Source organism: Primulina huaijiensis, chromosome 8 (assembly GCF_012295235.1).
Source record: "Primulina huaijiensis isolate GDHJ02 chromosome 8, ASM1229523v2, whole genome shotgun sequence".
NCBI lineage: Eukaryota > Viridiplantae > Streptophyta > Magnoliopsida > Lamiales > Gesneriaceae > Primulina > Primulina huaijiensis.
The window spans coordinates 3646138-3664252 of record NC_133313.1 but is presented as its reverse complement, the minus strand read 5'-3'; the positions used below and the strand labels follow the sequence as shown (position 1 = coordinate 3664252).

The window sequence follows — 18115 nt, the reverse complement described above, 5'->3', positions numbered from 1 at the left end:
AATACAATCTAGGATTGAGAAACCACCTAAAGAATATTGAGAATCCCTTTAATCCAACACATATTCCTCAAATGCCTGCTTCTAAAAAACTAAGACAATAAGGATTATTGGTACCTCAACACCTCCAAGATTCAAGCAAGGGGATCAAAGAACAAATTATGAGGATGTTATGATGAAACATGTCGCGGGGATGGAAATTAGGATGCAAAATCATGATGCTATCTTGCAAATGTTGGAAGCTCAAATGGGTCAAATAACCAATCAGTTAGCAAATCGAGCTCTTAGAACACTACAAGTGATACTGAGAAAAATCCGAAAAGAGTGAATGTAGTGAGTATAGTGATCAAGGCCGAGGATGAGGAACCAAAGAAGCCAAATTCTACGGATGTTGAGGAAAAAGATGATGGATGAGTGAAATCAAATATGGAAGATGCTAAGAAAAAGAACACTCACATCACCACTACACGGAAGACAAGTAAGAAAGGTAAGGAGTTTAATTCTAATGATAATATTGATATTAATACAATCTCATTTCCTCAAAGAGCAAGATAACTGCAATTGGATCATCAATTTTCAAAATTCATTGAAATTTTTAAGAAATTGAACATAAATATTCTTTTTACAGAGACTTATGCTCAAATGCTTTTTTATGCTCATTTTTTTAAAGATATTTTGATTTAAAAGAGGAAACTTGTTGATTTTGAAATTGTTAAGCTTTCTGATGAGTGTTTAGCAAATTTTCAAAATAAATTAACTCATAAGCTTAAGGATACAGGTAGTTTCTATATTCCTTGCAATATAGGTATTTCTAATTTTAACATGGCATGGTGTGATCCAGGTGCTAACATGAATCTTATGCCTTTTGTTTTGAGAATTTGGGGATTGGAGAAGTTAAACCAATCACTATTTCCTTCAACTTGCACATAGATCTATTAAATATCCTAAAGGGGTTATAAAAGATGTTTTGGTTAAAGTTGATAAATTTATATTTTTAGTTGACTTTGTTGTACTAGACATGAAAGGAAGATTGTGAGATCTCCTCATTTTAGGTAGTCCTTTATTAGCTACTTGAAGAGCTCTCAAGATGTTGAAAAATGTGAGTCAATTTTCAGGTTGAATGATGATAAGATAACTTTTAATGTTTTTCATAGTATAAAATATCATGTTGGCTCTTCTGATTGTTATATAATAAATACTATTGATCATATTGGTAGAGTATAATTTACATGATAATTTTATCTTACTTATAGATTTGAACAAAAGAGGAAGAAAGCCTAGTTTTGAAGATAAGATGATCGTACAAGATTTCAAAGACAACAAAATACAAAAAAAAATGAAATAAAATATTTTTATATTTTATTAAAGTGAGAATCCTGGATTTTTGGAAAAAAATCCAGGTAAATCTTAATAGAGATGAAGTCTCACCAATTTTATCAACAACTAGAACTTGGCATGTGCTTCAAAAATTTGGAGGATTAAGCTCATTAAGTAGAGATAAAAAGAGAACTACAAGAGTGATGTGAACAGACGCGAACAGAGAAGAACAGAAGTGAAGACAACAACAAAGATGAAGAAGAAGAACACATAGGAAGATAAAGGCTAAATTTGGAGGAAGACCTCACCACGCCAAAATCACTTATGATTCCTTTTATTCATTCTTGATTATGTTTTCTCATATAAATTAAACATGAGTTTTCACTTTTGTTTTGAATTTATGGAGTAGACTTTTATAGACCAAGACCACGATAGGGCCGAGACAAATTATTTTTGATGTTTTGAGTTTGATTTTATTTTATTATTTATTTCGATTTTTGTCGTTTATCACGTGTTTTTTAATCTAACCAATTAAATTGAAAATTTGTTAGGTAATATAAATCTGGAAGGCGAAAGATTAATATTTACTTCAATACATCAATCAACACATGGTTAAACTGTCTAGAAATAATATTCGGTTAATGTACAACTTTAGGTTGAAAAACTGAAATTCCACAACAACGTAACTTAATGCAGTTTAATATAATTAAATTCGGTTATGAATAATTGATTGTTAGATTTAATTTAGTTTACTAATTCGAGAAATCGCTTAATAAATAATCTTGAGAATTTCGTCATGAATAAGTAATTAATTTATTGAATTCGAATTTGACACGTAGATTGTAAACTTGTCTCAGTACCGTTATGCACCTTAGTCATTTTTAAGAATTTGAATTTTTGTCTAAATTAATAATTTGAATTTTTTTTGCTTTAGTTAATTTATTTTAATTATTTACTTTAGTTTAAATTAATTTATCTTTTCTCACTTGAATTTGATTAGCCTAAATTAAGAAAAATAATTCATATTCTAATATTTAAATATTGATCTCTGTGTGTACGATACTTGAACTCATCATCCAATTATTATAATTTGACATTGTCCGCTTGCTATAATTATTCCCAACCAAAATCGTCGGTCACTGATCCCTCCTAGTATATAAATCAAAACGATAAATGAGACCAACCCAAACTCCAGAGAGTTACTAATATGTTTTTTTACTATGTAAATACAGAAACTAGTTATATANATTTAACTCTGTGCAACATATCCGACAGTCAATGAAGCTTCAGGTATCAAATCTTCTATTTAAAAACAGATATAGCCCACTTCTTTCTCCCATGAACTTGTCTTAATTCATCACCTTCCACACTACTCCATTAGTATGTTTTGCATTCCACAAAATTCCTTCATCCATCTGCCATCACTTGTTCCCCTCAACATTTCTCTTTTCATATTTTTCCCTTAGTTTAAATCCCATTTCCTATCAATTCCCTCCTCCAATACTCTCTCAAGAATTGAAAATAGATATATTCTTACAGATTTAAGGTCTAAACTAATACCCCTTGGCCAATTTGTTGCTTATATTGATAATGTCAAGCAGAAGATCACGTTCGAATCAATCCGGAGTTTCGAGGATAAGTGAGGATCAGATTGCCGATCTTGTCTCCAAACTGCAGCAGCTTATCCCTGAAATTCGCAACAGCCGCCCCTCCGACAAGGTGATCTTACCGTTCTGAGTACTATGCATGCATGCCAATATGCAGTCCGTTTCAAATCCATAGATTTGTTCAATAAAATTCTAATCTTTTTTCAAGGGATATCACACTAATCGAGCTCGCAAGCATTCGCTACTAGACTTTTTGCGATTTTAATCTTTTCCTAATTGGCTGAAATATATGCAACATGCTAATCTTTCCTATAAGCCTTCATCACAAGTTGAATTGCAGAATACGATGAAAACTCGGTTACAGTAGATATCATTTCCTGTCGAAAAGTATTGGGATATTCAACTTCTTATTATAATATCGCGATTTTAAAATTTTAGTGATTATAAAATTGAGTTAGAATATAATATAATAACATAATTTTTTTTTGAAAGAAATATAAAGCAAATGAAAATCACAAGTTTGGTCATTTATGTTTTTATTTGTAATTTTGAACTTCTACTTTAGTAGTCAAATCACAAGGAAAATGTACGTCAGCCCATGTCGGCGCCGTAAGAGCGACACATTGAAAAATTACAAAAATCAAAGAGATTAAAACTGAAATTTGACTTAGATAACTAAAATTATAAAGAGATAAATAAATATGATCAAAATTACAATTTTCTCGTAAAATATTAGTATGTGTATTTCGAAAATAAATATCGGATCATGATATAGTTTTGTTGCATTTTCCCTTATAAACGAGGCAAGAACTAGATATATTTTCGGGGCCGATTTCGAATAAATTTAGCCTTACCCTTGGTTTAAATATTGACAGGTCCCGGCTTCGAAGGTGTTGCAAGAGACTTGCAACTACATTAGGAACTTACACAGAGAAATTGATGACCTGAGCGATCGATTGTCGGAGCTTTTGGAATCATCCGACAGTGCTCAAGCGGCCATTATTCGGACCTTGCTAATGTGATAATAGAGCTTACATGAGCTTGTACCTTTTGCCATCATTATTGTACACCTGGCTGTATTAGGCCCATCTTATACGGATTTTGAATGCTATAAAATTTGAGATTATAATAATAATAATAATAATAATAATAATAATAATAATAATAATAATAAAATCCAAATTAATTATTTCAATTGAAAATATATATGAAAATAATAGGAAAATTATATTTTTTGTAATGTATTTATTACGTTTTTTTAAATCTAGTTATGTTATTATTCAATTAATAGTCTTAGTCTATTAAATCACACATTTTCTTCAAGTTTTAGTCTTTTTTCCACCGTATTGCTGATGTGGCGTCAAACACTTTAGAAATATCCGTCGCACTTCATCAATTTGACACACAATCATTTTCTGGCACTACATCAGCACTTCGATGAGAACACTTCGATGAGAAAATGAATAAAATCGGAGAAAATTACAAGTTAGAGGTCTGAACTGTAAATTGTTCAATAACATAACCAAAAATCGAGTTTCTCAAATAATAATTATAAATTTTCTGGATTCAAATCCAAATTATTATATCATAGTCGTGCCACACATATTAATTTATAACCAACTATATAAATATTATATTGACTATTTTTTATTCTATAAATATCATATAGAAACATGGAAGTTTGCCTACACGGCATCCACCCATGGCCTGGTGTCCTTCGTGGTCTAAAATTCTGGAAACTACAATATTGGAAAGTTCTATCTTTGACCACTATTGAGTTATGCTACATGTACATCGATATTTGTATATTAATTTGTACAACACAAAAAATTTAATACAAAAATTCAATTCGTCAAAATCTCATTATATATTGAATACAAAATCTAGCGATATAACAATAAAATATCGCGAGATAATGATTGTAGATATCGCTATAACGATATATTGGTTATAATTTTAGCATTACTCTAATTATTTATGTTCAGAACTGAAATACCATTGCTCAATCACTATAGTTTAAAGTGTTTGATAATGAGTGGTTTTTACATTTTATTTTGAAAAACCCAAATTAAATTCAGATATTTTTTCAGCACACCATATTATCAGATTAAATAAGTTCCCCGCGATTTTTCTATTTAATCCAAGTTTAACGACGGAATTAGCTCTATTCCGTGCTATTTTATCACTAAAACTCTTGTGACATAAAAATATCCACAAAACTAAATCTCATTGGTTTTGCAAAGAAATTTTTATTCATTTTTAATTATAGAAGAATCTATAATTTTTTTGTTAAATTTCACCTAGATAAAAAAAAAAAAAAAAAAAAACACACACACACACATACATACATAATCTCAATGGTTGGATCAAAATAAATTTGCAAATGTTAAATTTGAATTTTAATGGCCCAAACATGAATGTGGATTTTCTCAAGGTCCATTGAGTTGAGTTTAACACGAAACTGGATTGCGACAACCAAACACGTTTCCAAATTTTTAGAGATACAAATTGTTTTTATTTAATTATTTTTATAATTTGTGAGAAGATATTAATATACACTATCGATTAATATTTTATTCGATGTTTATGTATTTTCATTAAAAAAATAAATAAATTTTTTTTGAATTAAAGCTGATATAATAAGATACACACATTTTATCTTAATTAAATTAATCTCATATTTAAAAATTATTTCGAACGCACTTCCCAATAACGTCTGATCATGTTCTTACAATTTTCCGTGGAAAACGATGTTTTTTTTTCAAAAGATTTTAAAACACCAACGTTTGTTTGTTTGTTTTTTTAAAATAAAAATTCCTAGATAAAGCCAGCTGTATTATGTATAATAGTTTAGATATACTAGGCTCATAGGATCTTAATCCCTATATTCAATTAGTAATGTTCACTCCACTCATTCGGGTAGAACTTGTCAATAATAATTCGTAGATTTCTTGTGATATAATCTCATAAATTTTGGGAGACGATCTCATGGATAAAATCTGTGAGACAAGTCATTTATACTCATATTTATAATAATAAATAATACTTTTGACATAAAAAGTAATCATTTTTCATGGGTGATCCAAATAAAAAATTCGTCTACCGAAATTGACTCATGAATCAGTCTCACAAAAAATTTTGTGATAATAAATCGTCACGAATTTAAATCAGATTTATAATTAACACCCCAATTATTTTGTTATTTGGTTGGGATAATCTACTTGACAATAAATTCAAAATTTCAAATAATTATTTTTAGATTGCATTTGAATTGATGAATTTCAAATGTATTTTTATTGTTTTAGAAAAACAAGAACATAAACTTCAAATACATAATTTGCATGTTTATATAATGTTTGATGTTAATTACGACGAATTTCAAATTCATTTAATAATACTGTCATTTGAAATTCATTCAGCTTGTATAAATAAGTAAGATATGCATTTAATATTTGAGGTATTGCTTCAACGTTAATAATAAAGTTATAATCGAAATTAACGGATTTCAAATCCTTCTCATCAAATGCACCATTAAGGCATTGTGATAGATTTCAAATTTATCCCAACATGGAGTCAATTCAACTCCATGTTTTAATCGTTCTACCTAACAAAAACAATTATTACATTGAAACAATATATAATATGTTTTAAATAATAATGATATAAAATTATTTATAAAAAGTCTTTGGTTTTTCCAGGTATGTTTTAGAGAGCTACTTGACCAAAATTTCCTCTAAATCATATATACTAGATGTTAGAGTTTTGATATGCTGCACACCTATCGTGCACACTTATGTGAGCACCAATGAGGTGTCACTTACCCATTGGATGTGATGAAATATAGAAAAATTATGCATTCAACAGGTGAGTGACACCTCATTGGTGCTCACATAATCAAAACTCCTAGATGTTATTCGTTTAAAGGATTCGTTTAAAGGCTTATACCACTCAATTTGATTTCTTGATAATTAAAGAAGTTCTTCCTATGTAAAAAGTGAAAATAATGATTTTTTTACAAATTATAATCATTATTAAATCGTAAAATATAAACTGAAAATTATATCATTTAATGATAACTTTGATTTATAATCAACATACATATTTTAATCTATTATTATCATTATTATTATTTACTTGAAACGTTGTTTATCTTTCAGTAAATTGAAAACCGACGAAAATTTTGGGATCAAAATCATTTACAAAACAAATAATATTTAAAATTATATACATTTAAATAATATTTATATTAGAACGGGAACACAAAAAAACTGTGTACTATAGTGATGGGCGGTGGTTGAGAAATCACTTTCAATGAAGAAGAAAGAGGAAACTGAGTGATGTGCAGCAGAAAAGGGCACATGGGCATCATATTTTCTTGACCTGAAATGGAATATTCTTAAAAATTTAATTAATATATATTAAATAAAATAATTAATTTGTGAAATATATCCATACATCTAGTACATATAAAATTGCATTTGACCTTCATTTGATATTAAAAAAAAAATTTTTGGGCTGAGTTTTTTGAGATATATATATTTAAAATAGAAGACGATTTTGTTCTTTAGATGCAATCTTCCTGATTTTTGCCCCATTTTTATGTGTCATTTCTAGGGTGGAAAAAAATATCGAATTTTCGGTATACCGAGATTTTCGGTACGATATGGTACCGATACCGAAATAATATATATAAATTTTAAAACAATTTTTTTGGTATAAAACGATATATATCGATACTGTACCAAAATAAAGAATTTAACTTCTGTTTGGACTCATCATGTTGGAATAGTCCAAATCAAAGTTCAGTGAACCAACTCCACTTATATTTAAACTTTTGAGAAGTTTTATCTTTATAGCCTAACCTTACAGCTAGCTAAAGGACTGGATGCTGATTCTCAACTTGTCGAAAAGCTGACATGCTTCGGAAATCACAAGACCTCATACATTATTGCAAAGATAGCGGTTGAAGAAGTCGCACATGTTGCGGTTGAAGTTTATTGGTGTTTATTGATGTCTTGCATGGATATTTTATGGATTTGTTTTGTATATATCTTTATTGGTTTCTTTGACTTTCTTGACGGATTTGTTAAGTATTGGTAATAATTGGTCTTGAAATTATAAGAGAATGAATTTTTTATATATATTTTCGGTAGGACGATATTTTACCGATACCGTACCGATTTTTCTGTATGACGACTTTTGGTATACCGAAAATTCGATAAGATAACGGTATAATTTTTCTCGTACCGATATTTTTGATACGGTATATGGTATCCGAAATTTAGGCGGTGGCCACTTCTAGACTCATTTCTAGATCATATACATGTGGGTGACATTGAAAAACCAAGAAGTTTCGAATTCGTAATTCAAAAATTTATCAATTTTGAGACAAGTTAAAATTATATATGGATATGAATGCAATGCGTGTATATATAAAATACTTAGTTATAGAATCCAATAATTCAAAATTGAGGTATGGAAATGTCCCATTCCAAAGGGGAGCCTTTCATCTTCCAACTAATAAAGTCACGTCATAGTCTTTGGCCTCTTTAATGTTAGAAAAAAAAATTAATGGCTTCCACTTGACCACCATTAATTCAAGGTGACGTAACTTTTAGTGTTACTTTATTTATTTCAGTGTGTATATAATATTCTCTCGTTCGTCGTAATTTTCTTAAAATATTCCAACTTTTGGTTTCTTCATGGAAAGGAACATTAAACATAAACTTTAGGGCTCCCTCGTATGTTTGTTTATTTCCTAATTAAGTCCTATTATTCCATGTATGATAGCTTATGCTGCCCTTCATTATTGAAATATGAAAGTTCATGTGAAATTGTATAAAAATATAATTTATCCACTCCAAAATCCATACTATATAAATATATATTTGCTGGGCGTTACATTGACTCAGCGTCCATTTCGTGTTATAGAAAATGGAAAGATATATGATGGAATAGAAGGAGAAAAGACATTTCGAGGGTCACTCGTTGATGTCTCAGTATATTAAAAATTGAAGCGATGGAACAGAAATGCACAGTTGGAGGGGCACACGGACAAATTAAGGTACAGCAACGTAATGTTGTGAAAAAGAGATCCATGGCCCTCCAATCCTTTCATTTTCTCTTTACTTAATTTTTTTTAAAAAAAAAACTATTTGTTCTATGTGTTCTCACACACTCGAATAGGGGTTAGATACATATACAAGAGGATAATCAATGGGATTGAAAGGATCAGAAGGGGGGTGGGTTCATCTTGGTGCATGCATGATGTATGCTGGAGGGTTAGGTTGAAAACCCTACCCTTTCTCTTGGAGCCATTCTTGCATTCTTGACCCCATCGGATGCCTGTTTGAGTCTGTGCTGGACTCGTTCAAGATTAGCTAGCTAGCTATCTCCTAAACTGGATTTCGGGATTGTGTTTAATTGTTAACAGTATAAGTTCATTTTTTTAAAGATAATTTTGAGGTTTCTCGTCTCATATTGATCACGATCATCAACTATGTCTATTGCGCGATCTAAAGAAACCAACGGCAGGTATGCATGACACAATGTAAAAGGTGCGACGACGGTATTCGAATTCCAGTCGCCTCTTGGAAGATCGACTTATTGGTGAAAGGCAAGGTCACACTGGGATGAGGATTAATTGGACTCAGCTGGGGCATAGTTTGGATACCCTAGCTTATCAAAAAGGAGAAAAACAATGTTGAAAGGAACATGATGCACGACTAATATTGGTGTTCATTTATCTCGATTTGTTTTACTGTTTCACTTTTACATTTTCTCTCGACCTCGTTAATTTATTTTTCTGTAGCTGTTAAAATTTTACACTACTTTATTCATCTTTCGAGAACTACGATATTGAAACACATCATCTTCTGACAATAAATTGAATTAATAATTTTTTCATATAATTTTATAAAAATCTCAAGCACGTAGATATTTTAATACATATCTAAACTAAAATGTTTTAAGGTCTACCATCTTCCCTGGCTATCTAACACCCTAAGATTTGCCCATTAAGTATATTAAATAAAAATTTAAGAAAACGAAAACCCACTCAAATAACGATGGATTTCAAGAAAGATTACTTTTCTTCTTCCTTTTACGATCACTTTAGGTCACCCACTTCCCTTTTAAATTGTTACTATATGAACCCAAATTTTCTCCTTTAACAAAGGAATCAAACTACAAAAAAAAATTGAGCCTACTATCCCTTTTACTCGAAATTTCAATGACAACTGTCCAAGAAGAAAAATATACACCCGGCTTTTTACAAGAAAAAAGTTTAAAAAAATTCTGGTTTTCTTGATTCTTATTTTTCAAATCATCGAAATTTTTTTGGATTTACTACCGTTTCAGATTCATTTATCTAACTTGTAATATATATAAAACGTATTGATACTCACTGAAAATTTAGAGTCCGATTCCAACAGGTATAGCAGTCCGAATGCAAATCTCGAATTTACTCAAAGCTGAAATCAGGAAGGAGACCGTTAGAAGGGGGTCGGGAGAGTGTCCCGGCGTAGCCCCTCCGACGCTCAAGTCAGAAGCTGAGAATATAATTATGCATCAGCTAAAGATGCTGCTCAAAATCAATATAGTGAATTATGAATTAGACACTCAAATCTGGTATTTAGACACTCAAATCTGGTATTTATAGAAGAATATCTAGCATGTCATGGACCTTCTACCTAGGCTAGGGATGAGACGGGGGTTTGGACCTGATCTTGAGAGGTACATTTATGGGGCATAACGTATAATAATTATAATTAATGCTAATAAAAAATCCCACTTCTTAGCTACAGTTAAAAAACTATCCCTCACCACACACAACACAATTTTCCAAAGAAAAGGAGCCCTCGCCTTGAATCCGATGAGGCTTTTAAGCTATTATTTCCATACATATCGTTTAAAGCAATGAATATTAGTGCACATAAGAACTATAATATATGGGGTAAAATATCTAAATTTTATTAAAGATTTTAGTTATCTAAGTAGTTAAAGTCGGGTTTCAATGTAATAATTTGTGTGGTATCGAAAATTGCTGACATGAAATTAACAATTGCTAGCATGCACATGTAAAACCACATAAACAATAAGTAGAAAAACGACTTAAAAAACTCAAAACTAGCACATTTTTAAAAAAAAATCCAACTTTAAAAAGTAGATCGATCACAAAAATCCAAAACATGATAGCTTAGAGATTAAACTGACTAATATTTTCCATGTATTGGGTGAAATAAGAATTAATCAATGGGTAATCAATTAATTGCATAAATTTTACGCAACCCATACAGCACAATCGTTAGCTTATTGATTAATGGAATAAATCTCACATAAAATTCATGTGGGACAAGTCACATATATTACATACCACCCAACGACTTAAAATACATGAAATGAAATATGTTTTACCATATAGTTTAAAATATATGAAATTTCCATCCACACCCCTCCCTTTCATATTAATAGTTTTGGTCTCCATTTTGCAACCCATTTATCAAGAAATACTCACAATGACTGGTGGATTATATCGTTATCCCAATTACTCAAACTGCAGGTGGCACCATTTTTATAGCTCATAAAATGTACTGAAAATGGCGTTCTTCCACTCCAATTTCATGCTACATCAAGATCATGATCATCACAATCGTCCCTCCACTTCTCTTGCACCATTGATTCTTCCTTCATGTAGTCCCCACGAATTTCACGGTACTTTCTTTTTTGCTTCTTCTCATTTTGTATTTATATTACATACTGTAGTATTTATGAGATTTTTCTTTTTGTGAGCAGTCTTTTTTTTTTTAATGATTCTTGAAGGAAGATTCTTGAGATTTGTTCTGTGTGATGATAGAGGAATCATATTGAAATTAGAATGGATTATCGTTCACAAAAAGTATGATATACACAGTTATACATACTTGTAAGAAAGAACAATGAATTTTCTTTGTGTAGGTGTGGCTTCCCTGCTAGGGAAGAGATCATCAATGTCATTCTCGACAGGAATGGACGGCTGTGATGAGATCATGAACATGAGAGATGATGAGCTATCCGACGACGGATCGCTACTGGGGGAGAAAAAGAGGAGGCTGAACATGGAGCAAGTAAAGACTCTGGAGAAGAACTTTGAGCAAGGGAACAAGCTGGAGCCCGAAAGAAAGCTGCAGCTGGCCCGAGCCCTCGGGCTTCAGCCCAGACAGATTGCCATCTGGTTTCAGAACAGGAGAGCTAGATGGAAGACTAAGCAATTGGAAAAGGATTACGAACTTCTTAAGAGACAATTCGAAGCTCTCAAAAAAGAGAATGATTCCCTTCAAGCACATAATCAGAAACTTCATGCTGAGGTAATTAATGTCTCCAATTTAATCAACTTGATCCTTTATTTCCTTAAACTTGATTGATACCCCATGGATGAGCCCATCGAGATCCGGCCCATATCTAGGGCCCACAGGTGAAGGGCCCATGACGAGCCCAGGCATCCCCCTATAAATACCAGGTTTGAGCGTTCAGTTGAATTATTCACTATATTGTTTTCAGCAGCGCCCTTAGCTGCTCCCCCCATATATCCTCAGTCTCTGACTTGAGCGTCGGAGGGGCTACGCCAGGACACCCTCCTGGCCCCCTTCTAACGGTCTTTTTCTTGATTTCAGTCTCAGGGTGATCTTAAAGCCCACGTCTGAACTAGTGACGCTCGTTGGGATCGGACACGAAATTTCCCGTGAGTATCACTTGGCGCCGTCTGTGGGAATACTTGAGTTGAGACGTAGAGATGGTAGGCAGGAAAGGAAGTAGAAGGGCTACCTCAGCATCATCGCGTCCTCAGAGGGGACCCGAACAGTCTCATGTTGAGACAAGACATGAACAACCGCGTCTTGAGACGAGACATGAACAACCTCGTCAAGAGACAAGAACCGAGCAGCCCCTTCACGAGACAAGGGTCGAGCAAACCCGTCCCAATGAGAACGTGGGGAACTTAACCCTAGAGCAGTTGGGCCAATTTATCACCCGGACAGTGGATGAGGCCATGAAAAGAAATCAAGAGTCTGTGTTTGTAGAGGAGCAGGCCGCCCGTCAGGAACGTGAGGAAAATGTTGAAATCCACCAGAGCAGGGTGGAGGAGACGCAACCCCTCCCAACTGGGGAGATTAGTGAGATGGGGGAGATGTGGAAGGAGATACGGAGGTTGAGGGAGCAGGTAGGAAGCAGAGCGCCGGTACCCAAGAGAGGAAGCCCTTTTTCACTAGCCATCTTGGAGGAAGGGCTTCCTCTGAATTTCCGACAATCTAACATTGGTGAGTATGACGGACATACTGACCCTGAGGAACACTTGGGGAGATTTGAAAATGCAGCTTTGTTGCACCAATATTCAGATGGAGTTAGGTGCAGGGTGTTTCTGGGCACGTTGGTGAGGTCAGCCCAGCAGTGGTTTAACACCCTGCAGCCCAACTCCATACGTTCTTTTGAGGACTTTTCAGCTGCATTCTTGCACCGATTTGCTAGCAGTAAGAGGCACCAAAAAAATTATTTGAGCCTGTTCGTGATGAAACAACAGGAGTCTGAGACTTTGCGAGAATTTGTCCATCGTTTTAACAATGCAGCGCTGGAGATACCATCAGCTACCCCGGACATCATGATAAGTGCCTTCACCCAAGGCTTGAGAGGAGGGGAGTTTTTTAAATCACTGGTCAAGAAACCTCCGTCGACCTATGATGACTTGCTGGCTCGGGCGGAAAAGTATGTAAATCTAGAGGATGCCCAACGGTATAGAAGGATGGAGCAGCGGCCCGGGGGAAGTAGGATGGAGGGGGGAGAGAGAGGAGGTAGGAAGAGAGGTTCAGGGGAGAAGGAGGAGGACAGAAATAGAAGTAGAGGACAATTCTCATCACATGTTCCTCTAAACAGGAATCGCGATAAGGTAATGGAGGTGAGGGAGCCAGAGGGAAGGTGGGAGAAGTCGCAGAGAGCGGAGGGCGGTGTTAGGATGCCTCCGGCGGACAAACGAGAGGCATCCTCATCCGGGGACCGACCGAAGCCTCGCCCATCTCCTAGGCGAGGTCGAGGTCCTCCTTGGATCAACCAGAGGGTCGGAGAGCCGAGAAGAGAAGGGCGGGGTCAAGATGTTCCTCGGGAACCTGTCGAGCCGAGGAGGAGAGCAGATGAAGATAACCACCCCACGAGAGGAATGATTCACATGATCTCGGGGGGTGCTACTGATGGAGACTCTGGGCGAGCTCGGAAAGCACACGGGAGGAGGATGGAGAATTTTGAGATATCCAGGGGTGCAGACTTACCCCAAGATCCTGTCATCAGTTTTGGGCCGGAAGACCTCCGAGGCGTTGTGGCTCCACATAACGATGCCTTGGTGGTGACAGCAACCGTTGCCAATTACGATGTGGCACGAATCTTTATTGATAATGGAAGCTCAGTGAATATCTTGTTCAAGAGCACTCTGGATCAGATGAAGGTGGAGGGATTTGAGTTCGAGCCGATCTCCACTCCTCTATATGGGTTTGCAGGACATGCCATCCCACCGTTGGGTCAGATTGTCCTTCCTCTATCTTTGGGACATGAGCCTCGGCGGGTAACGAAGATGACAACATTTACTGTGGTGGACACCCCATCCGCTTATAATGGAATTCTGGGGCGACCAGCCCTAAAGGATTTCAGAGCTGTAGCGTCCACGTATCATCAGAAGTTGAAGTTTCCTGTAGGGAAGGAGGTTGGAGTCTTATGCGGGGACCAGAGGGTCGCGCGTCGGTGTTACGAGGGGATAGTGAAAGAAGAGGGGAAGAGGGCGCGTGTGGAGGTCAATATGATCAGAAGGGGGCGAAGCGGGTTGCCCATAGTAGTGAGGGAGGTTCATGAGGTGATGGATGAGAAGCCGGAGATCGTGGCATTGGGGCCCGATAAGAAGACGCTAAGGATAGCCCCTGACCTTGACCCAGAGATCAGGGATGAACTCATTACTTGTTTACATGCTAATCTCAGCGGGTTCGCTTGGTCAGCCCAAGAGCTCACAGGGACGAGCCCCGATGTAGCAGAACACCGATTAAACATTTTACCAAATTCTCGTCCCGTGAAGCAGAAGAAAAGACATTTCGGGCCCGAGAAAGATATAGTTATAAAAAAGGAGGTGGGAGAGTTGCTCAATGCTGGGCACATTCGAGAGGTACAGTTTCCTACTTGGCTCTCGAATGTCGTTCTTGTTCCGAAGAGTTCAGGGAAGTGGAGGATGTGTGTGGACTTCAGAGATCTCAACAAGGCATGTCCTAAAGATTGTTATCCTTTGCCTCGGATAGATCAATTGGTGGACTCCACAGCTGGACATCAGTATTTGTGCATGTTGGACGCTTATCAAGGGTACCATCAGATTCCCTTGGCTGTGGAGGATCAAGATAAAGTGAGTTTCATCACCTCTGAAGGAACTTTCTGTTACGTGGTCATGCCCTTCGGACTCAAAAATGCCGGAGCCACGTATCAGCGATTGATGGATAGAGTATTTTCTGAGCAGGTGGGAAGGAATGTCGAAGTGTATGTGGACGACATCATGGTAAAATCAAAAGACTCAGCCCAGCTCATACCAGATTTGGTGGAAACCTTTGCCACCCTCAGATCCTACGGGCTGAAGCTGAATCCTCAAAAGTGTATCTTCGGGGTGAGGAGTGGAAAGTTTTTGGGTTATATGGTGACAGAGAGAGGGATTGAGGCTAACCCCGAGAAGGTTCGAGCTATCCAAGACATGGTTTCTCCCCGAGGACCGAATGATGTGCAGAAGTTGACGGGGAGGATCGCAGCGTTGGCGAGGTTTATCTCGAGGTCTGCTCACAGAAGCTTACCGTTCTTCCGGACTTTGCGGAAGGCGAAAAAATTTGAATGGGGTCCGGATTGTGAGAAGGCTTTCACAGAATTGAAGGAATATCTTGCCGAGCTTCCTGTCCTGGCCAAGCCGGCAGCTGGTGAGCCTTTGTGGGTATATTTATCTGCCACTGAAGGAGCTGTGAGTTCGGTCCTTGTCAAGCTAGATGGATCCGTTCAACAGCCGGTTTACTATGTTTCGCATGCACTCAAAGGGGCAGAGATCAGATACTCAGGGTTGGAAAAATTGGCTTTGGCTTTGGTGATGACAGCAAGACGTTTGAGGCCATATTTCCTATCTCATCCAATTGTGGTACTCACCAATAGTCCATTGGGGAAGATCTTAACTCATTCAGATATGTCTGGTCGTTTGGTCAAGTGGACTACTGAACTGGGAGAGTATGACATCCAGTATGAGCCGAGAACAGCTATTAAAGCCCAAGCCTTAGCCGATTTTCTGGCTGAGACCGTGCATCAAGAAAATGAGGACCCTTGGAAAGTATACGTGGATGGTTCATCTTCGAAGGAGGGAAGTGGGGTGGGAGTGGTACTGATTTCACCGGCTGGGGAGGAGGTGAAGTTAGCGGTAAGGTTGGACTTTCGAGCATCCAACAATGAGGCAGAATATGAAGCTGTATTGGCAGGACTTCGAGCAGCCAGAAACGTGGGAGCTACCCGGGTACTTATTTTTTCTGACTCACAGCTGGTAGCACAACAGATGAAGGGAACGTATGATGTGAAAGATGAAAAACTTATTGAGTATGCTCAAGAAGTGGACAGAGTCAGAGAAAAATTTGCAGAGATTACATTTGAACAGATTCCCAGGAAAGAAAATGAAAAGGCGGACACTCTAGCCAAAATGGCTGGAACACTGGGAAGTTGGAAGACTAGAGATGTGGTATTCCAAGTTGAACTCACACCTCACACGAGTTCACCCGCATTTGAACAGGGGGAGGAGGATTGGAGGACTGGCATAATTGATTACCTGAAAGAGGGAAAGCTTCCTGATAACCCTCGCGAAGCTCGTAAGTTGAAGACAAAATGTTCGCGTTATGTGATGATCGGAGAAGTGTTGTATAGAACGTCTTTCGCAGGGCCGCTTCTTCGATGCTTGAGTTATCAAGAGGCTGATTATGTACTCCGAGAAGTTCATGAGGGGTGCTGTGGAAATCACTTGGGGGCTTATGCGTTGGCAAGGAAGGTGTTGCTAGCCGGTTATTCTTGGCCCTCAGTGCTGCATGATGCTCAAGAGATAGTGATGTCTTGTGATAGTTGTCAACGTCATGCCCGGTTGCATCACCGGCCGACCGCGATGATGAAGGCTATCACGGCCGCTTGTCCTTTTGACCAGTGGGGAATGGATATTGTGGGGCCTTTTCCTATAGCTCCTGCTCAGAAAAAGTTCTTATTGGTGGCAGTTGACTATTTCTCGAAATGGGTGGAAGCAGAGCCGTTGGCAAGAATCACTGAGAGTGACGTTCTGAAATTCTTATGGAAGAATATAGTGTGCAGATATGGGGTGCCTAGAAGATTGATATCTGATAATGGGAGACAGTTCCAAGGGGCTAAGATCCAAGCTTGGTGTAAAGAGATGAAGATCCAACAAGTCTTTACATCTGTAGCTTACCCGCAGAGTAATGGGCAGGTGGAGGTGACTAATCGGACGCTGGTGCAGGGTCTGAAAGTTCGACTTGGCAATGCTAAGGGAAATTGGGTTGATGAGCTACCAAGTGTCTTATGGGCATACCGAACCACCCCAAGAGAAGGAACCAAAGAAACTCCTTTCAGTTTGGTCTATGGTAATGAGGCAGTGCTCCCAGCTGAGATTGGGTTGGAATCAGCAAGAATAATGTTTTATGACGAAGACAATGATGCGAGACGCGCCACTGACCTTGATCTTCTGGAAGAAAAGAGAGAGGCTGCCAGCATTCACATGGAAGCTTATAAGAACCGTATTGCACAGTCTTATAATCGGAGGGTCGTTCAGAGAAACTTCCAGGTAGGTGACTTGGTCCTGAGGAAGGTGCCAGAAGAGCAGAGAGGAAAGTTGGACCCAAAGTGGGAGGGTCCCTTCAAAGTGATCGAGAGGCTGAGCTCTGGAGCCTATTACTTGGAGAATGCACAAGGCAAGGCTTTGAAGAGGCCTTGGAATGCTTATCACCTTAGGAAGTATTATTCTTGATTCTATCGTTGATGTATTTTATTTTCTGAATTTTCCTATGTAATCCGTTGGAATTCAATAAAATCAAGTTCTTCTTTTCAATTCATGAAAGTTGTTGCATTGTGAGGGTGAGAAAAATTAAATTTTCCTACTAAGGCATCGCCTAGTAGAGGAGCAG

The 18115-nt window shown here is 36.8% G+C and overlaps 2 protein-coding genes across 3 annotated transcripts in view; both read left to right on the top strand.

Moving 5' to 3' along the window:
* The first annotated feature begins 2722 nt into the window (after positions 1-2722).
* Positions 2723-3943, top strand: LOC140983658 (transcription factor PRE3-like). The gene is made up of 2 exons (XM_073450796.1): positions 2723-3033; positions 3797-3943. The coding sequence occupies exons 1-2, from the start codon at positions 2905-2907 to the stop codon at positions 3941-3943; spliced, it is 276 nt and encodes a 91-aa protein (XP_073306897.1). The 5' UTR covers positions 2723-2904.
* Positions 3944-11378: 7435 nt separating this feature from the next.
* The window catches only part of LOC140983258 (homeobox-leucine zipper protein ATHB-13-like), an 11266-nt gene continuing 4529 nt past the window's right edge, over positions 11379-18115 (top strand). Inside the window, exons 1-2 of one of the 2 annotated variants that reach the window (XM_073450218.1) lie at positions 11379-11633; positions 11877-12265. In XM_073450218.1, coding sequence (XP_073306319.1) covers positions 11519-11633; positions 11877-12265 — 504 coding nt within the window. In that variant the 5' untranslated portion in view covers positions 11379-11518. The remainder of the gene's footprint in view (positions 11634-11876; positions 12266-18115) is intronic. The other variant, XM_073450219.1, reaches the window with a different exon arrangement.